Source organism: Haliotis rubra, unplaced genomic scaffold (assembly GCF_003918875.1).
Source record: "Haliotis rubra isolate DU_JTF1 unplaced genomic scaffold, ASM391887v1 Scf497, whole genome shotgun sequence".
Lineage (NCBI taxonomy): Eukaryota > Metazoa > Mollusca > Gastropoda > Lepetellida > Haliotidae > Haliotis > Haliotis rubra.
The window spans coordinates 463306-488598 of record NW_025767187.1 but is presented as its reverse complement, the minus strand read 5'-3'; the positions used below and the strand labels follow the sequence as shown (position 1 = coordinate 488598).

Here is a 25293-nt window from a genome sequence, read left to right as displayed (position 1 = left end):
TTTTAAAGTAATGGACTACTATGCCACTTACCATCTGGCTTAACCGTCGTATTCCTACCAATTTAGTGAGTTTGGTTTTATGCCGCTCTAAGCAACATCTCAGCAGTATCGTGGGGGGAACATCAGAAATCAGGTTTTATAAATTTTACCCATATGGGAAATCTTTGGTGTGACAAGCAAATGCTTCAACCACTAGGCTACTCCACTATTTCCTTATCAATTCCTATCCAGTTAAGTGGACTTACCTGAATATCAATAAGAACGGCATATCCCCTCCATGAGTAGTTTGGGAAGATCCTTTCATCATAGCCATAACGGATCTGAGCGCCCTCTGGTGTTGTGCCATCTTCAATCTCATACTTGTACTGGTGCAGATCAGGGTAGAAGTGGGACTCTATCGGGCTGAAAGTACATCACATAACTCCATAAATGTGTCTGCATCTACTGTGTGACTTACAGAGGTACAGATAAGCTGCATATCTGCGTAAATTACGCAAATATTTATGTGAAAACTCAATTCAAATTATGTCTGCTGTGTGCAAGTATGCTTGAATATTTGTAAATACTTAATAAAACGTTAAATCTTAGTTTGCATACCGGTGAATTAGTTCCTGTAATTAAAATCTGAAAACCAATATTGACTATCCTTGCAAGGTTTCACTAGCTGGGAGATTGTTGTTACCTCCCTTTGTTCAGTGACTAAAGCGCAGAGTATGTATGTATGTATGTATGTATGTATGTATGTATGTATGTATGTATGTATGTATGTATGTATGTATGTATGTATGTATGTATGTATGTATGTATGTATGTATGTATGTATGTATGTATGTATGTATGTATGTATGTATGTATGTATGTATGTATGTATGTATGTATGTATGTATGTATTACCATGTGACTATTTGTTGAAATATGCCATCCAAACAATAGGGCAGGAAATCATTAGCATCAAAAGTTCAAACCAACACTTTATTTATGTCCATACAATTTTACAATTAATGCAAAATGGCAAAATACCAATTTGCGTTTGAGTCAGGTGGGTACAATTCATTTGGTTACTTACAGGAAAATTGGGATACCCAATTGTGAACACAAGCGAGTACATAACTCAATGACCCAAACAGTTATCTGTAGCTCTGGACTTCAATCATATTTAACACTGAATATGTAAACTCCACTGCATAAATCATACTAACTACCAAAATTACTCCAACAGGATCAATAGTCATAAAAACATGATGTTATTTTGCAGATGTTTAGTTTGTGACAAGAACTAATTTGATTCAACACATTTCTCTCCCAGTATGTCAGTTATCATATGATAAACCTCATCCAACATTTCACTGTCAATAGACAAGTTGGTAAGGTCACAGACTGCTGTAGTTGTTCTTCCAGAATTATGAATTAGCGAGTGAGGTTAGTTTTAAGCTGCTTTTAGCAATATTCCAGCAATATCACAGCGGGGGACACCAGATATGGGCTTCACACATTGTACCCATGTGGTGAATTGAACCCGGGTCTTTGGCGTGACGAGTGAACACTTTAACCATTAGGTTATCCTACCGCCCCTCCAGAATTATGGTGTTGTGATGTACAAACAAACGAAGAAAAACCTGTTTGGGTACATACATGTTACATTTTGTTCCTGATACTCTGGGTTTGCAAACACACTGTCCATTGTTCTTGTTGCAGGCGGTTGTGATGGAACCTCCAACATCACAGTTGCAGTCTGAAAGGAGAAGACAACAAAGGTTGTTTTTCTTGCATCTAATATCTTATTGCTGAATCTCTGTTACAGATGGGCACAAGGATCCAGAGAATTTCTTTTGTGTGCGTGTGTGCGAACAATGTAAATGACACCCCACCCCCCAATATATGTCCAATGTAAGTGACACCCCCCTGCATGTCATGTACAGAAATCAATGATACCCCCACTCCTTCACATCATTAAGCCTAGTTTTTTTTAAAGATTTTTAATGTACGAAATTGCTGCCCCCTCCCCCACAATATGTATGTGTACAAAACTGATGACCCCCCTACCTCCCCAGAAAAAAAAGGGTTTCCTTAAGACGAAACAGTACAAGTTCAGAACTAAGAGTTGTGTTGTGAAAATGTGAAAAATGTTCAATGAGCCATGACAATAAAGATATCCAAAAGGATTGAACTTCTTGACACTCCCAGAATAAATGAACTGTATTAACCAAATGTTATTAGCTAAATGTAGCATAAGTACTATAATACATCCATAGGCTGAGAACTATACGCAGTATATCCAGTGTCCCATATAGTATACATACCTTTGGGTAACTAATGTTTTAGTTCTTTACCAGGAGCTGCAACTTTGGTACCTTTTGTTCTTCATTACATTGCTATCTATGACACTATATACATACACACATTAATCCCTAATTTCACAATAACAGAACAACTTAATGATATAACTGCCAACACATGTCACTTTTCTGTCTGTAAATGCAACTTGAAATGGATTAAAACAAAGATAAAACAAACCTGTTCAGAACAGTAACCAGTATGTAAATTACCTAACCTGTGCTATTATTTGGAAGATGTTCAACATTTCTTGTCATTATACGAATGAAGCTAACTTACCCATGCAGCCAAATGGATTTCCCTCCAAGAGCCCAAAGTAGCCGTCAAGACATTGGTCACAGTTCCGTCCACCTGTATCAGGCTTGCACATACACTGTCCAGTGTTAGTGTCGCAAATATTGATGGCGCCCAATGTACCCGGCCGGAAACAATTGCACTCTGCAATACACCACTCAAGGTTTTACTTACAAAGATTTTAATAAATGGGACACATAGTCAATGTTTTTGGGAGTCATTTTCTAAATATTACGAGTTATGAAAATATATTGTAATTAAAATAATCCCATTTATTCCAAATAAAGCAAGGGCTGAGAAATCATATTTTGTGACATTTTCCTCTGTTGTAAACAATCTGATGCAGTATCTCTAGGCAGTATTTAGTGGAGTTACATGGATCCAAGGTACACTTATTTAATAATGATTGAATCAGCCATGACTCGTATGAAATTATTGTGGAAGTATTTTACAAAACAAATACACAGGAATAACAAGTCATTTAAAAACTAGCCAACAATGTGACAGACTGACAATTAAGCTAACCATAGGATTTGTCAAAACTCTATGTTTTCAGTTATATTCTGGATCATAGTGTCATTATTACATAATATTCAAAAGGTTGCAGTGACAAAATTAAACAAAACCTTTCTTACATAGCTAAGGCTGTCTCTCTTGAATGGAAACATTTTTTCAAAATATTCGCTATTCATTTTCATAATTCCTTTTAGTCTCATTCATAGATGAGAATACAATTACAACTTTTTAAAGAAAAAGCTGCTTTTCCTGAAAACGAATGATGCTCCTCTTGAGAGTTTGTTTCTGCTGTTGTGAGCAAAATAAAACAAAAGTTCCTTCTAACAAGAGGCACATGTTTTCCCAAAACAAATACACCTCATGACTACTTGATTTCTAAACTGGTCTACAAGATAAGTCTCATTATTTAAAACCAACAAGGTCATCCATACCTTCACAGCCACGTGGGTTGTTCCTGTTGAGGTTCCAGAAGCCTGGTTTACATGTGTCACAGATGCGTCCCATCACCTCGTCCTTGCACTCACACAGCTGCCCCTTGGTGACAGTTCCGCAGCCCCCAAGGGGGTAGCCAGGGATCTCCTTCGCTCCAGCAGGGTTGCAGTTGCACTCTACACACATAACACACCAACATTTACAACTCTAACTATTGAGGGATTATCAAAAGCTGTAAGAACTTGTGTTCAACTGTTTAATATCAATACAAAGTCATGATTTCATTACAGTGATTAGAAAACTAATGAAAAGACTTACTTTATGATCTAAACAAATCTTTGCTGTATTCATAACTGAAGAGTCAGCATGGTACATTTAGTGATCAGGTTTCATCAAAGAGATACAGTCATGTTTCATCTCTAACATCATTGCTGTAACCATGGTGTTTTGTTTCTAATTAACATGGTTAAGTTTCAAAGGTTTCTTGATTTTTTAACAAAATCTACAACATATGAAACTTCAACAGAGTAAGAGATAATGACAAGAAAACAGTGTTATAACAATTCCATCCCATGGGACACTTTAGAATAATGTTGTTCAATATAACAAAGATTAATATGGAAGAATATGTCGACTATAAAAACAAAGAGTCACATAAAGCCTTAAGAAGAGATAGGTACAAGGGAAGACAAAAAAAAGAAAAAAGTATTTAATGTGAAATAAATATACACAGAAGGCCCCTTCATTGGAAAAAACCCAGCACCAATTTTCGAACACTGTCTTAACTGACTAAAACTTCAAAGTAATATCGGCAAAATTTCAACCATACGGGAGTAATTATATGTAACTACAGTTTCTGAGAAGGTAACTCTGGAAAATAAGTCCCCAACGAGATGCAGAACTCCTTTCCAATATCCCCCTCCCAAGGGGAGGTGTAATAAAGTATTTGATATTGGATTCCATAGTCCCTAATATAGGATGAATCAACTGTAGTGAAGAAACAAGATAATGTAACACGCAGAAACATTTACCTGATATCTGTAATTATCAGTTAATTCCCTAGGGCAATTAAGTATAAATCATGAGTGCATGAGTAAGTTTGGTTTTACGTCACTTTTAGCAATATTCCAGCAATTTCATGGCGGGGGATTCCTGATATGGGCTTCACTCAATGTACCCATGTGGGGAATCGAACCTGGGTCTTCGACGTGACGAGCGAACGCTTTAACCACTAGGCTACCCCATGGCCCCTGTATAAATCATGAGCTAGTCCATCAACACATCATGTTGCTCACCTTCACAGTACGGGTAGTTGTAGAGTCCTTCCAGACATTTGTCACACATGAGACCCTGGAAGTTGCGTCTGCATGTACACTGGCCTGTTGTCTGGTCACATGTCCGTGTTAAGGACCCATAAACGTCGCAGTCGCACGCTGTGGGAGAGCAGTGAAGAAAACATATTGTCAAAATATACTACTGGAATAAAGTAACTGTGCATTAAGAGATGCGATGTCAAAAGTCAGTTCACAAATTCAGTATCGCGTGTGTCCACCATTGACATTGATGCAGGCTTGACACCGATGACACATGGTCGACACTGAGCGATTGAAGAAAGCTTGGAGAACGTTGTTCCATGTCTGAACCAATGCTTGTCCTAATGATCTCATCCCTGTATCGCAGACCCATCAAATTGCCATTGACAATGACAAGTTGTGACCGACCATAAGATGTGATGTCTCCCCATACCATAACGCCTCCTCAACCAAACTGTCAACGTTAAACAACAGATGTGCTGCCTATGATACATATAAAATATGCTTGATCTTAATGAGAAAATATTCGTATCTGTTCACACTGAACACAGTCAGGTTAACAATGTCAGCAATTATTTCTTAGTTGCATCACAGGTAAGTGAATCTTCTTGCTATATTCTATACAGAAAGGTTCATTCATAGTGCTGATGCTTCCATAGAAGTCATGTACTTACGGACACAGTCAGGGAATCGGTAGAAGCCTGGTGCACAACGATCACACTTGTAACTGCCAAAATTTGATCGACAGCGACACTGGCCATTGTCTGTACAGATTGGGCTGATAGAGCCAATGTCAGCACAGTCACACTCTGGAAGAAAGGGATGTGGTGTTACTTTCTAATATGATTGATTGATTGTTGCTTAATACCGTTGATTGATTGTTATATTCCAGTTTGATGGTGCTGGTCTGTAAATATTCCAGTTTTATGGCGGTGGTCTGTAAATAATTGAGTCTGGACCAGACAATCCAGTGATCAGCAGCATGAACATTGATCTATGCAATTGGGATACGATGACAGGTGTCAACCAAGTCAGCGAGCCTGACCACCCGATCCCATTAGTTGTCTCTTAAGACAAGCATGGGTTACTGAAGACCAATTCTAACCCGGATCTTCACAGGTCTACTATAATTGGTAATACAGGTAAAACTGTCTCAACACTAACTCCAAATAATTCTCACCTCTACAGTCAGGGTAGCTGAAGTAACCGGGCGTACATCTGTCACACTGTAGGCCAGAGAAGTTGGGCTTACAGAAGCATTCTCCCCACCTTGTCACAGATCTCCCCTTCTGTACCCTGAGGGTCGCAGTTACAGTCTGGGGAAGCAATACATAGGCTATTTTTGATTGACTGAGTTTAGTTTTAATCCGCTTTTAGTAATATTCCAGCAATATCATGGCGGGAGACACCAGAAATGGGCTTCACATATTGTACCCATGTGGGGATTCGAACCCGGATCTTTGGCGTGGCACGAGCAACGCTTTAACCACTAGGCTACCCCACTGCCCCATCATACGCTATTAACCATAGTCATGCAAGCACCTGCATAACCCCATTAGGTCTGATAGACCTCACTTTACTGGTAATAGACGTGTGCCATTTGGGTCACTGGGTGATACTCTTCACCATGTGAGTGACTGATATTAGTTTTATGATGCTTTTAGTTTTCCAGCAATATCACGGTGAGGTACACCAGAAATGGCCTTCACACATTGTACCCATTTTGGGAATCCGACCTGGGTTTTCAGCATGACGAGAGGATGCTTTAACCATTAGGCTACCCCACTACACCCTCTTTATTAATTTTCAGTCTATTAAAAGTATCACACCCTCCTTGCATATCACGCTTTTATTGCAGAATACTTATGAATTCAAAATATATTCCTATCTGGTTATCACAGCAAGGTGGTATTCTGTACACAGACAAGGTATTCATTTTTTACTTATTATATCTATCACTTCATTGAAATATATTCATAAATCTTAAATTTTTAAATCCATCTCTTTACTTTGACAATTGGAGCTCAATCAAACTGGCTTGTAATAAAACAAACCTTCTTTGAAAGAGACCAGAAACAGCTACCTAGCTGTTGGTAACTTACAGTCGCAGTTGGGAAAGTTGTAGAAGCCATCAGCACACATGCTGCAGTCCCTGCCGCCGTAGTTCTGGGTACACTGACACTGGCCATTGCTGATGTCACACGTGGTGGTGGGGGAGCCGATGCTGTTGCACACGCAGGCTGCAATACACAACGTACATAAACAATGAGTGTGCTGTCTGTCAGAATGTATGAAAACCTGAAACCTCCATAAGTAAATCTGTTAGAAAGAAGACTGTTCTCCAAACCAGGGTTGAGAATGGGTATGAGTGAAAAGTGGAAAATGAGCCGGGGGGTCTTGGCGGCTACAGGGTTAGATAATTTACAAAATTGTCCCCAGCGCAATCTAATCCACGGATCCATTGAAAATTGTCATCCCTGCAAAATATTAATGTTTGTCAAAGTACAATTTACAGGTGGTTCACTCTATTTGACTTTCACTTATCATTATGACACTGGCCTCAGAATTCTGAATGATGAACTGTTCTGATAACGTACAGACCAGGGTACAATAATCAACCAAGCCACTGAGATTGAACACCCGATCTAACTGGTTGCCTCTAACAGGTGAGGTGAAATTGGGTTTTACGTCGTGCTTGAGAATATTTCACTCACATGACGACGTGCATGCATGTGTATGTGTATGTGCGGCTGCTTGTACTAGCCCAGACTTAAGCTGGTTTTATAGTGCTAGCTCACTGAGATACCATGACGCAGTGAAGCATGAATACCCCACTCAGACACATTATACTGACTCCAAGCCGACCAGTCCTTATTGTACCCATTAATGCCGAACGCCAGACAGGGACCAACAAGTACCAAATTTTAACGTCGCTTGGTATGACGCGGTCGGGGATTGAAGGTTGCCTCTAACAACCAGCAGGGGTGGCCAGGGACCTATCAAACCATGCACTCCTTGAAATATCAGCAGTTGTGGCTGTAGGGTACTTACGCTGACATGTAGGGAAGTTGTAGTATCCAAGCGCACACATGTCACACTTCTGTCCGTCGAAGTTGGGTTTGCAGGGGCAGCTTCCACTCTGTACAGTACAGATAGAGCCCTCGGTACCATTGAAGTCGCAGTCACAAGGGATGCAAGTAGGGTAACCATAGTAGCCCACACTGCATCTGAATTACAGGAAATTTCAACTTTGTAAAATGTCATCTTCCTATGCAACTTCATTCACAGCTTCTAGTTTCTATAGCAGTTTGGCTAGCTGTGATAGAATAAGTGAGTGCAGTTTTAATGACTATTTTAATTTAATGCTGATTCAGCTTTATAGGGAGGCATTTCTGAGATGATGATCTCCTCAGACCTCTACAGCTTTGTTGAAACTAACAAGCACAGGTATGGGATTGATATACAATGTCCAGGTCAAAAATTAGCAAACCCACATGGGTTTCTAGCTCCAAAGGGACACCTCTGCGTAAGAGACTGCAGTGGTTCTGACAACTGGGCAACCCATTCGTCCTACAAGGGTTGAACCCCTCCTACCTGTCACAGAGCTCTCCTGTGTACTCGGGTCGGCACAAGCACCTGCCAGATCCCTCCTCACACTCTCCTGTGGATACATGCAGGTCACACTGACAAGCTGCAAAGAAACACCACATTGTTATAACCTCATCCAATCATCATATATGATAAATATAACAACCCTTAACAAAACATAACCCCATGGTTAAAACACATCGTAGGACTACAAGAAATCATCATAAGGTAAGTTAATGTACAGTTATGACATTGCATGCACTGTTAGCTTTGAGGTCTTACTCAGGATACCTGACATGCTTATTAGTGCATAAACCTGCAGTTGACAACAAGATTATGTGAATAATTGTGCAGAATATCCCAGTTCTATAGTAGGTGATCATCAGCAATGTTCTGATGCAGGTGGTATAGGTGAGAGCTTCTCAGCAGTTAAGCAAGTTATGTGATTTATGGGTATTGTATGGCTAATATAGTATGACCAGAAATTATTGAGAATTTTAGGAATATGTTTAATTGGATTTCTAGTATAAACAACCTTGGCCAGCTATCAAGTGCTTGGTTTCATTCAAGAGAGACAACTCCGTTAATCCTTTTCATTAGTTTGTGAAGAGTTATCCCCTTTGTTTACTTGCTAGCAGACGACATTTTCAGTGATCCTCAGTATGGATGATTTAGAGAAGAGGAAGTTGATTTTATAGTATTATAACAAGGACATCAGATCAGCTAAAGTGATTTCAAGTAGAACAGGCATCCCTTTGCCCACTGATTATCGTGCAATGGATATGGCATTGAGCACCAGGGAGGTGCAGATAGGCCCAGAAAATTGTCAGTCAGTGACAGGAGGCGGCTTGGTATTCTTGTTTCTAAAACCAAACTAGGAGTTTAGAAAACTTAAGGCTGGATATGATTGATAGAGGAACTGTGGGTGTTTGTAAGGAGACAATTAGAACTGAGCTGCATGCAATGGGTTGGCAGAAAAGTCGAGGAATTCCATCACCGATCATGAAACCTGAACAAAAGGAGCGAAGGTTGAACTGGTGCTTACAGCATAGAAATTTTAACTGGGACAATGTGATTTCTCAGATGAAAGTTCTGTGTGGCTGTTTCCTAATACACTGAAATTCTGGATCAAACAAACTGAAAAACTTTTGTATCAGCACCCAAAGTACAGTCCGAAATTTAACGTGTGGGGTGGCATATCTGTGTTAGGGGCAACACCCCTCTGTGTATTTGAAAGCAATATGAACAGTGAGCGGTACACAGATATTCTCGAGGGACATTTACTTCCATCTGCTCACGTGTTCTATGGACATTTTTGGATTTTCCAGCAGGACAATGATCCAAAACATCGGTCAAAGCATTCACAGGCCTGGTTTCGGACCCAAAATATGACATTATTAGATTGGCCAAGCTATAGCCCTGACCTAAATCCAATAGAAAATGTTTGGGGACTTATGAAGGAAAGTGTCAATAAGAAAAATCTGACAAATATTGCTGAAATGAAAGAAGAGGTGGTCCGATATTGGGACAGCATGGACCACGACTTTCTAACTTCTTGGATCAGTAGTATGCTCCGCCTCATTGAAGCTTATGCCCATGGTAATGGTTCACCTGTCTTTGAATCTGGAGTTATGTTCTGCTAATATTCACATTTAATACGTGAGTAATGAGTGAAAAAAATATAAAAAATTACAACCTTAAAATTCTCAATAATTTCTAGTTGTTCTGTAACAAGGTCCTAGCTGCACATGCAGGTTTGTGCTTGGCTACTCTGTAATGTTCTATCTAAAGTTGCATTAGTATGTGGCTACATAGCAAGGTTCTCTCCATAGGAACGGGTGCTTGTATAGCTACTCAAGCAAAATGAGGCCTTGATATGATATACATCCCGATAATATGGGTGTGAAATGATTTCAATACAGTACAGTATTTCCTAACTTCAGATTCTCTCCCTTTTTGTAAGTGAATCACAACCCTGTTTTTACATCTAAGATGGCAATATGGGATATTGCAGGGGAGAAACATATAAGATTGGGGGCACTGTGCAGATTCTGAGAATCTGTATGAACTGGTTCTTGAACTTTTTTTTTCACATGTGTTTACACCAATTTAGCATGTAATATTATGGCTACTCAGTACGTTTCTAGCTACAGAAGCAGGTGCTTGTATGGCTACTCAGTAAGTTTCTAGCTACAGAAGCAGGTGCTTGTATGGCTACTCAGTAAGTTTCTAGCTACAGAAGCAGGTGCTTGTATGGCTACTCAGTAAGTTTCTAGCTACAGAAGCAGGTGCTTGTATGGCTACTCAGTAAGTTTCTAGCTACAGAAGCAGGTGCCTGTATGGCTGCTCAGTAAGTTTCGAGCTACAGAGGCAGGAGGTTGTATGGCTACACAGTGTGCTTCTTGCTACAAGTGAATAAGCTACTCACGACGACAAGCATCTGTAGCATTGCGGAGCACTCTGTATGGGCGGAAGTAGCCGGGAGTGCACTGCTCACAGTTGTTTCCCATTGTGTTGTCCTGCAGAATTGATCATCAGGTTATGCATATGTCATGTATAGGGGAAAAGCAAATTAAAACCTGTGTAACTTTATACATGATTAGCTTGATGGTTCATATAAGAAAGTGTTACATAGAACAGAATGTGACGATGAGCACAATATGTAACCATAAATACAGCAAATGGTCTGAACCATATGTATGAAAATAGCAATGGCCAGCACCATACCATATTTTCTCTTGGAGATTCAGTATTTTGTAAAAAAAGATTTTACAAGTCTTATGTGAAGAAAAACCTATATTATATGCCTTCAGCGAATTCAGGAAAAGGATTGGGCATGAACAAATTTGGTCAATAAAAATTTGAAATTTTGATAAACATCACTAGTTATAATGATTTACCAATCAAACCGATCTCCTTTCCTGTTAGGAAATATGTAGAGAACAAGTTTCCAATGCATATTTCTCATAAACTAAGCCAGATATAACAGTCGGCAAAACACAGTGATTCTTTCTTTTGTTCTTTTTCTGTATTTCATTCATTCACATATAATTCTTGCTCTTCATTCATTCATTCATTCATTCATTGTAAAATTCCGACTGATACGATAAACTTGCTGAAGTACTGTTAAACGCAGCCGTAGTTGCGCTGGGAAGGAACCAAGTCACTGTGTGCGTTGGAGCATGACAGACACACGCTAATTAGTACAAATGATAAATAAAGCAAGCGAGTGACCTATCCCTGTTGTAGATTATCCCTGGGTAAAACAAAACCAAAAACAACTTCAAAGAATTTTGATGCAATGATCAATAAAAAATGTTATGAAACTAGCTGTAGATGTTCAGAAATCAGGGTGTTTGCTGCTTTACATGTTCATCAGCCACTCACCCTGCAATTCTGGCAGACACCGCCGCCCTCATAGGTGCCATAGATATCAATACTCTGCCGCAGTCGGTCCACCTCCTCATCGTACACACACTCGCCACTGTGGCCATAACACTGGCACGCTGCAAGGAGAAACACAAGCAGCGGATAGTGAGGCTTTCACCTATATATCATGTCCTACTGAGACTCAGAAAAATCTCAGCAGTCCGTTCTCAGTATGTTGCATCATGTTAAGGACATGTTAAGTGTGGCCTGTGACAGATATTTTATTTTTAAGTCGACTTGCCTAGTAGCATTTGGATATTTTTTTCTTGGAATATCCCTAGATATGAATAAGAACAAGTTGATGACACCTTGCTCTCTGAACCAGAAGCAATTTGACTAGAAGGTTTCAAACAAGTGGGTCACATCATAGGCTGTATCAACACTTTTTAAGCACACCTGCCCTTCAAGGAAACTTGTAACTTAATATATTTAAAGGGTGAGCCACATGTACAGGAATTAGTAAACTTTTAAAATGTTGCAATCTCATGTGGAATTCATATGGGAATATCACAGGTTAAAATGGTTTACAATGTCACCTCACTATATTCTAGTGCTATGAATCTCATTGCTAAACTCGCAAATTCTTGTTGCTTAACATACGTTCACACTCGAAGCGCAGATCTGCTAAAGCTCGCTGCCACTTCTTCTGTACAAATCCTGGGCAGCAGTACTCGCACTGGTCTCCACACGTGTTGTGCACACAGTTACAGAGGAGCTTGTTGGCGTCATTCAGGTCCGGGCGATCACACGTGTTGGCGTGACCATTGCACACGCAGCGGCCACCAATGGAGATGTCTTTGATACTGTAGTAGTACTGTAAACAGTGGAGATTGGGATCTAGGGTTAATCATGTACAACATACTTCAGATTAGAACAGACACGGGGCTCCCTGCATATGGGGAAAACTTCAGTACCTAGGCCCAGAAGATGACAGAAAATGGTGATTATAGTGTGCAAAGTTCAAAATGGAAAAGGAAAATGTTTGGATTTTATTGATTTTCAGTGAATGAAAGGAGATTGGATGTTAGTGACCTGATATATCAAGTGATGTTGTGATGAAGAGTGAGTGAGTATGGTTTTATGCCCCTTCTAGCAATATTCCAGCAAAAGCACTTCAGGGACGACAGAATTGTGATGAAGAAACACCTTAGGTATTTTTTCACCATTCAATACATTCTGTCTGCCAGGGCAAACAGTGAGTCATAAAATTCAAAGTATTTCTTCCAATATTGTCTGCAACTGCCAAAATGAAAGTGATAACTCATAAAAAAAACCTAAACACTTCATTCCATAATTTGTTTTCATGTAGAATTTAAGCTATCAGCATGTTCAGATGAAACATATTAATGAGAGACAGATTTTAATTGGACATTGTCATGTGCAGCTAATCACAATGGAAATGTTAGAGTACAATGAATTAATTTCAAAGTTTTAATGTATAAAGAAAATTCTAACACATCTATTATTAAGTTTTTGCAATTTAAACAAGAAAAAATTGTGTCCAGGGACACGGAAGCCCCCGCTGACATTCATAAGGCATATAAAGATCAATAATTGAAAAAAATTCACGAACAAGTTCAATAAACATCTATGCAACTATCAGATGCACACCTTTCGAGTCCCAGTGAAACACATGTATAAGCTTAATCAATTCTGTTGAGCAGTTTTTGTGGAGAAGTGGATAGACTTAATCCCCTATTTCACTATCATCAGAGAGAAATTCAACAAAATTTATCTAAGTTCAAATGTCTCTAAACATACAAAAACTATAAAATACAAAAACAAAATATGAGATGCACACCTTTAGAGTCTCTATAAAAGACATATGTAAGCTAAATCAGTTTTGTGCAGTGGTTTTTGAGGAGAACTGGATAAAGTACACCCCTGTTGTATGGGACGAACAGGATGAATAGAACCAAATTCAACTAAGTTCAAACATCTGTAGAAGTGACAAAATTAAGAAATTGGATGAACAAGGTATGAGATGCACACCTTTAGAGTCCCAATGAAACACACATAGAAGCTCAATCAATTCTGTTGAGCAGCTTTTGTGGAGAAGTGGATAGTCTTCATCCCCTATAACACTATATCCAGAGAGAAATTCAACAAAATTTATCTAAGTTCAAACGACATTAAAATTGGAAAAATAAATAAAATACAAAATCAAAATATGAGATGCACGCCTTTAGAGTCCCTATAAAGCACATGTGTAATCTAAATGAATTCCATAAAGTAGATTTTGAGGAGAAGTGGATAACGTACACCCCCTTGTTGGATGGAACGAACACTGGCTGAATAGAACAAAATTCAACTAAGTTCAAACATCTGTAAAAGTGACCAAATTCAGAAACTGCATAAAAAGTTATGAAATGCACACCTTTAGAGTCCCTACAAAAGACACGTAAGCATTCATTCAATTCTGTTGAGCAGTTTTTGTGGAGAAGTGGATAGACTTCATCCCCTATTACACTATCATAGAAAAATTCAGCAAAATGTACCTAAGTTCAAATGTCTCTAAACTTACAAAAAACAATAAAAAATATAAAAACAAAATATGAGATGCACACCATTAGAGTCCCAAGAAAGCCCATGTATAAGTTCATTGAATTCCACAGAGAGTTTTTTTGTGGAGAAGTGGATAGACTTCATCCCCTATTACACTATCATCATATAGAAATTCAGCAAAATGTACCTAAGTTCAAATGTCTTTAAACTCGTAAAAAACAATAAAATACAAAACAAAATATGAGGTACACCATTAGAGTCCCAAGCCCCCATGTATAAGTTCATTGAATTCCACAGAGAGTATTTTTGGAGAAGTGGATAGAGTATATTCCCTGTTTCAAATGTATGGACTAAGCATAACCCTATATGCCCCCAGCCATATATGAACATCTAAGCATTTAAATGAATGAACACAACATTGTCCCAACAAGTTCCAACTAACCCTTCGTGTGACTGTTGGGTCCCGTCTTGCAATGGCCATCAGATGGCCAAGAAGAGTTTTGCTGCGGATCAGCCTCATTCTGATGTTAGTAGCCTTTGTCCACTCTTGAAGGTCGTATGCATAAGAGAAGTTCTGGGCATTGGGTCTCCCATTAACGAGCGAAACCACAATCTGAAAACAGACAACAGAACCATGCAGTTACCAGAAAACCTGTACCATCATAAAATCATTTATGTAAGAAAAATTCCTTCAACATTTATTATCACCATGGATATATGTTGTTGCAATAACCATGGCAAAATGGCAGTCAATAACCTCCAGTGGGTCAGGTGCTTAACCTCTGACCAACATCACACTGCTTATTTGCACAGTAACATAATTATTCCTTGTACTGCAAGAAAATCCATGGTGTGGCCAGTATGAAAAAGAATGTCATACTGACTAGTTCCACAATGTGCATCATGCTTTTAATATAAAATGAAAAAAATTGTTATCACTGTTTCTGGACTTGAGGCTCTTACCTGCCATAACATAATACCATATTTGTGGAGTTAGTTCAAATATTTCACTGCATATGATGTGTCTATACACTGTCATGACTACACAAGCCAGAGTTTTGTTTTATTTTGTTTCGTTTTTTGTTTAACGTCATACTCAGGCCTACAAAAAATGCTGTGGTTCCGATTACCCGACCGACCCTTGTATTCTGGTGCCGACTCTATTTTTTTATGAAATGAATAAGAATGAATAAGATATGCTTTCAATCCCATTGTTTTTTCACGGCACCAACAGATATCGGTCATTCTGATAGAGAAAGTTGATATGATGGCCACAAGCTTGATTGAATAAACAATTACACATTAATAAATGTGTTATTAGTTTGTACTTTACTTCTAAAAAGAATATGTAAAAAAAGAAATGCCGACCTACCTACCCTAAATTTTAAAGAGTTGTAATCAGAACCGCAACATTTTGTTTTTATTTGGCCTCAGCAATATTCCAGGTACATGACAACAGTCTGTAAATAATAAAGTCTGGACCAGACAATCCAGTGATCCAAAGCATGAGCATCCGTCTAAGCAATCGGGATACGATGACATGTGTCAACCAATCGGCAAGTCTTACCCGATCCTGTTAATCGCCTAATACATACAAGCCATAGTTTAGGCAGCAGTGTCTGCAAGTAGTGAATCACAGTATCCACTGTACAACAGTGTGGTGACCTTACCTCGCCATTCTCAAGAGGTACGACCTTGGAGAACTCAGTTGTACAGAGGACTTGGTTGTCGCGGCCGATGCTGGTGTTGGCAGGGGTGTGGAAGAACTTGAGACAGTCACTTGGGGAATCGGCAAAATACTGCCAGGGTTGATAAGTTGAGCCAAAATCTGTGGATCTCTCCAGAACCCAGACTCCCGGCCTCGGGGAATTGGCCATCTTGATGAACACATAGGCGACATGGAACTCCTGAAATGAGAAAACATAATCTGAATAGTGGAAAGATATGAACCATTTATATCACCGTTCCTTTAAAAACCAACCTTAGTGCATAACTATTATGTGTGCACCATTTTTTTTTCAGGAGTTGCTGAATTAAAACCCCTTTGAACTTTATTTTGTTACACTTACAGCACATCAGATAACTGTTGGGGGAAATGCCAAAAGTTAGGCATGTTTGAGACATTTATCACGTTGGTGAAACCCACAAGCACAAGGCTGATTCTGACAAACCTAGAAATATAATCGGATCACCGGAATTCAAACACAAGATCACTGGTGTGCCCAAGGGACACAACTCTGCGCAGCCAATTTCTGTGCCTCAGACAACTGGGCCAACTATGTCTCCTTTCAATGCATGCAGCCTTCATTCCTCAAAATTACCTCTAAGGAAATGATACACCAATAAATCATGGGGTATAAATCTTTAACTAATTGTTTGCCTTGGACATTTTGCACACTATGATATGAACACTGGCAAAACATTAATTTGTGTACATAAATCTAACTTGTTTCAGTTTGCATTTTGCTCTCTCCTTTACAACAAAAATACCTTTTGATACTGAGTAAAAATTAGAAAGATGGATTCAGCATGCGATCACCTGTAGTATTTTAAATCAATTACAAAATGACAAAACATAAACGTGACTGAATGGTACCAAGTTCCTTCAGCACAATTGACCTTCACAGCAATTACTTTTCTCTGATATCAGTTTAATAGCGTGTTATGAAAATCACTGACAAGTCTATACTGTATACGGACAGGTTTTCATGACAAGTTCAGTTTGATCCATAGAAGGTAATAATATTATGACTCAGTTTAAAATCCAGCCAACTCCTGTGCTTGAACAAGTCGAATGGCTGGTCCATAAGAAAACATGACATAACTGACATGAGACTAATAAAATTTTAAACACAATTACTTCACCAGAACAAAATGTTTGGCACTTCTGAAATTTATTTCATTACACATATTCAAGTGAGTGAGTGAGTATGGTTTTTACGCCGTTTTTAGCAATATTCCAGCAATATCACGGCGGGGGACACCACAAATGGGCTTCACACATTGTGCCCATGTGGGGAATCGAACCCGGGTCTTCGGCGTGACGAGCGAACGCTTTAACCACTAGGCTACCCCACCGCCCCCTACACATATTCAAGAGTTAAGATGATTATACTCACTAAATGTTTGATTACACACTTCCATCAATGACATAATTAATTGTGTGTACGTGTGAAGCTAGCAGCCCACCATGAATAGTATCTTTCATGGACACTAACATATTAATCTGCTTAGCTAGATCTCAGCATGCTAAGTGTGTATTGTCAATCATTTTCACAGCACTGCAGGTGCCCCATGGGGATGTAAGAAAAGACTGTTCATTCAACCTGTGTATCTCACTTATCAGGTGTTGGATGAGGTTCCACCCTGATCTTCCCTGAAGAAGGGGCACCTGTTGTCAAGGCCCATCACCTGTAGATGATATCGTTATCAATGTGACAGGGGGACCACCCTTTAGTCAATTAGCCCCCTACCCCCTTTTCAAAGAAAGTTCACTTATCTTGGGGTCACCAAGCTCTGTTGAGGAGAGAAATTAAGCCCAGAAGCTTTTGTTCCATCTGACATGGGTCAGGTAGCGCTCTGCTAGTGAGGCAAGTCACACAATGGCCCGTCTTTGTGGCTAGGGGAGTTGACATGGGTCGATTTCAGCCAGACTGGTCACTGTCAGAGGCTTACTCCCAGTTTACAGGATTAACTAGGGGGGATATTTTTTTATTGACTGTTGCTTGACATAGATGGGATAGATTTCTCGCCATCTTCACAGAGCCATGCTATCTGGTCAAACGGAGTGTGGGAAGGGAACTGGATCATCCTAGGGACAGTGTCTACATATCACAGATGAACAAGGACATTTTGGGACACTGACATTTAGGACATCTATTTTATCCTATTTCATGATAATGCTCGACATCAATGAACTGTATGTGATTAACTATTGCAGTCTCATGTACTACCATACTCATGTACAGATTGTATATATTGTCAAAACAGTACAAAATACGTTATTCTTTTGTTTACTATGATCACATATTTTTCCTTGCACTTCCTACACAGTACATGAGTGAGTGAGTGAGTTTAGTTTTACGCCGCTTTTAGCAATATTCCAGCAATATCACGGCAGGGGACACCAGAAATGGGCTTAACACATTGTACCCATGTGGGGAATCGAACCCAGGTCTTCGGCGTGATGAGCGAACGCTTTAACCACTAGGCTACCCCACCGCCCCTTACACAGTACATGAAGTGTTTAGATGACATCATAGTACTTGTTACACTTACCACACAACATAGTAACCAGAGATATCAGAATAGGCATATTCTTCAAGATTCCAAACTTTCATCATCATTAATGTAGAACAGTTATTTGACACTTACTTGATCTGAAGAGTACACAGATATGAGAAGAAAGTGTATGCAAACATGTTGCACAGTTTAAGAAAGAAGTTTTTAGGAATGTAAACTTTTAAAGGAAGTTGTAACAATATCAAGGGTATATGTGGTTTTATGTACCTATGGCTCATAATATAAAACCCAATACGGGCCACATATAACTCAAGTAATACTGGTACAATGAATATATTTCAATCTGTTATTGTAAAGGATTAAAACAAAATGACAACTGATGGAAAACATTTGTTAGATTGAACTGTGTTTAACTGATGCTATGAAACATGACTTTCACTGACTGGAAAGCGGTTTGGAGACTTCTGATTCGTTGCAGGGAATAAGGAATTTTTTCTCATGATTACAAATCCACATGCTTTTACTTTGTGGCAGGGTACAAGTCATTTATTGTCCTCCTCAGAAGTGTATTTCCCTCCGAGGCACAATGCATAGTATTTAATTAAGATCACATGAACCAATTAGATCAACATTCTGACATGGAATTATGATAAACTACACAATTTATATACCGAACACTAAGATATAACTATGTATGCTACATTTAGCCTCTAAACTGTCAAAACCCATGAACATCTGGGTAAGAATTGGTCTTCAGTAACCCATGCTTGTCGTAAAAGGCGACTAACAGGATCGGGTGGTCAAGCTCGCTGACTTGGTTGCGTAGATTGATGCTCAAGATGTTGATCACTGGATTGTCTGGCCCATACTCGATTTTTACAGATCCCCGCCATAGAGCTGGAATGTTGCTGAGTGTGGTGTAAAACTAAACTCACTCACTCTAAACTGTCAAATTCCCAGTTAACAGTTGTATGACACTTAGTATTGCCAGCTCATGTCCACATTTAGTCAGCTGTGATAGTAACGACAGCTCATGACCACCATGGTGGAGAGCTAGTAACTGCAGCCATCAATGACTGTCACACACTACGCCTACATTTGTACTGGCAGAATGTGTGGCACTTCACACACAAAGCCAACAGTGGTTGACTTGTGCCTCTACAGAAGCAGCCAGCCAGCCAGGAAGGAGTGTGGAGCCACTCAGTGAATGTGTCAGGCTTCTCACTCGTTATACAGTTTTCCTACTTCACAAACCAGAATGGAAAAAAAGACACTCCCTACCACAGAAAGGCAAATATACTTAATCATGCGAATACAAGCAGATATTTCATTGATAAGTGTTAACTGGGACATAACGTTGTTATACACTACTCTCATCTTAAAGTAGAGCATTTATCCAGCGTGTATTAAGTAGGACTTTTCTATTATTATTTAATCTTTTTAACCTTTATTTTGTACATGATTTAACAAGGTGAAAAGGTCTCATTTCTCAACAATTTGGCAGCAGACGACCTGTATTTTTAAGTGGTGTGTGTAATGACATTAGGATATCAGATTCATTACCTGTAACATTACAATGTTGACTTCACAAGCATGGTCTATAAAAGCTTGTTTTTAAACGGCACTTTTCTCTTCTTAAAAGTTTAAAATTAAAAAAAAGTCCCACACTAACATTTCCCCACAACCACTTTTCCCAATTTTAATATAATCCATATAATCTATCATATGTTTAAGGAAAAAAAGATGTTATGCAAAAAACATGGAAAGTTCAGTGTGTTCCCTCTTCACACTTCTGAAAGGTCACCACTAGTGGTCAGTGGTTACACTGAGTGAACTGTGACCGCAACACCTCCCCGTGGACCTTTCAAAAGGAGTAATCTGTGGCTAGACAGGGGTAAATATCGTGGGTAATTGTTGCCCAATAAGTAGTGCTCACTAAATCAAACTGCTGAGCTGAACAAGGGCGCAAGTCAGTCTGAACATCAATTTGGATTAGCTAAAGTACACTGTCTGCTACCAACATTCCTGAACAGGTGCCCCATATGGTAGTGCTGTTGGTCAAAGGTCCTGAACTTGTCCAGAACATGTGTGAACAATACTATATAAATAATCTACCAGTCGTGAGTAGAATTTCAACATCAGCAGTATTTTAATGAGATGGACATAACAAAGGGCTGTAATGCATGTAATGATGGCACAAAGGGAGCCCTATCCCTTTGCTCAGATAACAGTGTCATCAAACATGACACGGTTAGGAGTCAAATGCCGAACATAACAAATTTAACTGACAACCTTCCTTTCCAGAGAGCTTCAAAAGCACTCCTCCTTTGACGAGAAATACACAGAAGGTGAGTAACAGGAAAACAAAAACTTTTAAAAATGACTCCTTTAAACATTGAAAACTACAATACATATTGTTTGTGTTGAAAGAAACCTATGGGAGTGAGTATGTGTTTATGATGATTTTACAATACCATAGTGGAGGACACCAGAAATAGGCTTCACAGATTATACCCATGTGGGAAATTGAACCTGTGTTTTTAGAGTTGCAAGCAAACGCTCTAACCATTAGGCTATCCCACCACCTGAGGAAGGTGTGGAAAAGCTTAACTGTTTTAACACTCATCTGTGTTCACAAACTATTGATTTTCATTTTTAAAAAAACACTTGAAAAACAATATCCATGACAGGGTGCTCATATCACTATAAACTTCTGTTTTTATTCTAATATCAACCAGGAATGTCATGGATTACACAGCTTATATGGACTGAAACAGACATCATAGGCATACTGTAGTCTGTCTCACAGTCCCTGAACCACATTATTTTCCCTACTACCTAGCCTTCACTAAAGCCCTAAATGAAGCAAGTCTTGATTTCCCTGGGGCTCCTTTTCAATTTAAATGGGGTTATTTGTTACTATCAAAATGATATCACTCACTCACTCACAATAACAAACTCAAAATTTTATTGAGCCTCGTAACATGAGTGTTGGCGACGTGCCGGCCATGTCAGGGCCTTGTGTTACAGTTTACCTGACATCAGAGACAGACACAATACCACATAATCCCTGTAATACTTCACGTGTGATAGCTCAGCGACCACACCATGCATCACGCCATGTTTCAGCTCTTCCCTACAGCCTCTCCACCAGGCTGGCACAAGGAAATAATCACTGTCAGGCTATGGGATGGAAACACCTTAATCTCAGGCAATCTACTGTCTACAAAATAATCCAGTTTATTGCTATTCCTTGAGTTTTATTGTGTCACAATGGTTTAAGTGGATTTTCTATATCAAACTGGAAGCATTCTTATATTAATGTATACATGAGCAGTTTCATGTTACTCTGTGGAGGGTTACAGTTAAGTCTGGATATATATGCTGAAGAGATCTCTCAGGGCTGGCAATTGTGACACCTCCGACGATCTACAACCCTTGCATTCACCATATACAATATAAAAAAAGACAGCTGTCCAAGGCATGAAGTAACATTCATGGCAAAGCACTGAAGTTAGCGTGTCAAATCCAGATCAAAGAACCAGTGGTCGATATTATGAGCTGCAGTGATGAATTCTCAATCTTTCGTACTTAGATCAATGTGACTATAACTTGCATAACTTTCACCACTAGGCTATCCCATCACCCCTTAGTTACCTGCAAACATGGTAAGTGCTCATTTGACTTGACTAGCCATGACAAATTTCTAACAGGATAAAAGTTGTAAATTGATAATTATATCCATTTCCTGCCACACCTTTTGCCACTATCAATAATCATTAATATAAACCAGTTTCATCAAAAAGTGTAACAGCTTGAACCACAAAATACTAAGCATTGCCAGTTAACAATTGGTTAACAAGCACAATAAGCATGTCCCATGAGAAAACACTGAGCAATGACTTCAATGTGTTCCTCAGTGTTGTGTGGAACACCTAGGATAACACATGCTGGTGTAGGTAATCACCCTCACAGGTCTGCTAGCATGACCCCTGCCTGATGTTTACAACACACTGTATGTACAACATGTCTACACACTGGTAACACCTGATGCTGGGGATCTCATTAGCATGGCAATGGGAGTCTCTTCATACACCTACATTGGAGCTCAAGTGTCACCAGGGTACAAGTTATTGCAGTAAGTTGATATATAACTGCAATGAAATGCACAAAATAAAGATGCATGTTTTCAGGACAATAGGTTTGGGTTTCCTCTGTCTGCAATCTGAAAAGAATTCTATTGTGATTGTTTAACATGATACATGGGTAATGCCTTTGCACACACTGACCCCACAGGTAATTGATAAAGTTGAAGTACAGTGACATTTTGAAAGACAAATCTCAGCAATAAGTATTGCCAAAGCAGACTCTATACTAATGTAAACTATAGATTCTCAAAGGCTTACTTTGCAGAAGCATCAACAATGCCACATCTGATCATCAAATAGTTTTTATCTGCATCTAGCTTCTCCTATAATACTGCATCACGTTCAAATGTTTTCTTCTGTAATGCCAGATCCTGGTCATACAGTTTCCACTACGCCATTTCATCGCCATATAGTCCCCTTTATAATACTCCTTAATGGCTATAGTCACCCTTATGTCACATCCTGGCCATATAGTCCTTTTATAATATCCCTTAATGACTATAGTCACTCCTATAATGTCACATCCTGGCCATATAGTCCTTTTATAATATCCCTTAATGGCTCTAGTCACTTCTATAATGTCACATCCTGGCCATATAGTCCTTTTATAATACCCCTTAATGACTATAGTCACTTCTATAATGTCACATCCTGGCCATATAGTCCTTTTATAATACCCTTAATGGCTCTAGTCACTTCTATAATGTCACATCCTGGCCATATAGTCCTTTTATAATGCCCCTTAATGGCTCTAGTCACTTCTATAATTTCACATCCTGGCCATATAGTCCTTTTATAATATCCCTTAATGGCTCTAGTCACTTCTATAATGTCACATCCTGGCCATATAGTCCTTTTATAATACCCCTTAATGACTATAGTCACTTCTATAATGTCACATCCTGGCCATATAGTCCTTTTATAATACCCCTTAATGGCTCTAGTCACTTCTATAATGTCACATCCTGGCCATATAGTCCTTTTATAATATCCCTTAATGGCTCTAGTCACTTCTATAATGTCACATCCTGGCCATATAGTCCTTTTATAATACCCCTTAATGACTATAGTCACTTCTATAATGTCACATCCTGGCCATATAGTCCTTTTATAATATCCCTTAATGGCTCTAGTCACTTCTATAATGTCACATCCTGGCCATATAGTCCCCTTTATAATACCCCTTAATGGCTCTAGTCACTTCTATAATGTCACATCCTGGCCATATAGTCCTTTTATAATATCCCTTAATGGCTCTAGTCACTTCTATAATGTCACATCCTGGCCATATGGTCCTTTTATAATATCCCTTAATGGCTCTAGTCACTTCTACAATGTCACATCCTGGCCATATATTCCTTTTATAATATCCCTTAATGGCTCTAGTCACTTCTATAATGTCACATCCTGGCCATATAGTCCCCTTTATAATACCCCTTAATGGCTCTAGTCACTCCTCTAGTCACTCCTATAATGTCTCATCCTGGCCCTATAGTCCCCTTTATAACACCCTTAATGGCTCTAGTCACTCCTATAATGTCATACCAAAGCTGTACAGTCTCTTCTGTAAGATCACATACAGTCATCTGATTTGTTATGCTGTTTCTTTAATAATACCACACCATGCCTACTGGCACATATTTACCTCGTTAATACTATAACTCTAGCGCTTCTTAAACATTTGTTAATTACATTTCTTTGCTGAGATCCATGAATATCAGAGGTGAATAGCAATGAAACTGTTAAACACATGTGTCAGCTTATTTGCATCCTTCAAAGTACTGGTAATACATATCAAGAAAGCTATTTTATCATCTGTGTAAACAATCAGTGCATCACAGGGCACAGGTAATTGCTAATGGCCAGTGTAAGCCAGTGGTGTGGATGCTGTACTACCATAGCTACATGACATGAGGCAGCACCATCCATTATAATGACACCAGCAGGCCTACCAAAGAAAACTTTCCCACTGTGCAGATAAACGCAGAAAAGCCCACATTAATCGTGGAAATAGCAACATAATCACATTACCTCGCTACTGAAACAGTAAAAACTGCAACGAAAAACTATGAAACTGCAACATTTTCATAGTTTCATAGTGATCAGCGAACTTTGACCTCTACTGCGCATGCGCATTACGATCCGGGCTTCTTTCCAATTTGGGAGCAACCGTGAATCGCCTCGCGTAAAAAAAATATTAAATATGTCGAAATAATTGCTGTCAATTGTTTCATACGAATGGAAAGTAAACTAAACAAGTGTGCACACAGTATCATGATGATATATGCTGTACTACACAACAGAAACACTTAAAAGGAATGGCCTTTGTCCAAGCTGGAAAATGTCCATGCTCGTACTTCCTAGCTCTAATGGCCAGTGTAAGCCAGTGGTGTTTTATGATGCTGTACTTAGCCATTTAGCTCTAATGGCCAGTGTTTCAGTAGCCAGGTATTATGTTTATGTTGCTACTACCATAGCTACATTACATGAGG

At 39.1% G+C, this 25293-nt stretch overlaps 1 protein-coding gene across 1 annotated transcript in view; it reads right to left on the bottom strand.

Annotated features, from left to right (window-relative positions):
- The window catches only part of LOC124291566 (laminin subunit alpha-like), a 95297-nt gene that overhangs the window by 57662 nt on the left and 12342 nt on the right, over positions 1-25293 (bottom strand). Inside the window, 16 exon segments of the mRNA XM_046728586.1 lie at positions 246-402; positions 1633-1732; positions 2614-2772; positions 3576-3752; positions 4872-5009; positions 5564-5698; positions 6070-6155; positions 6157-6205; positions 6992-7129; positions 7941-8116; positions 8484-8580; positions 10906-10996; positions 11865-11983; positions 12507-12720; positions 14854-15024; positions 16082-16318. Of these exon segments, the coding sequence (XP_046584542.1) occupies positions 246-402; positions 1633-1732; positions 2614-2772; positions 3576-3752; positions 4872-5009; positions 5564-5698; positions 6070-6155; positions 6157-6205; positions 6992-7129; positions 7941-8116; positions 8484-8580; positions 10906-10996; positions 11865-11983; positions 12507-12720; positions 14854-15024; positions 16082-16318 (2244 nt within the window).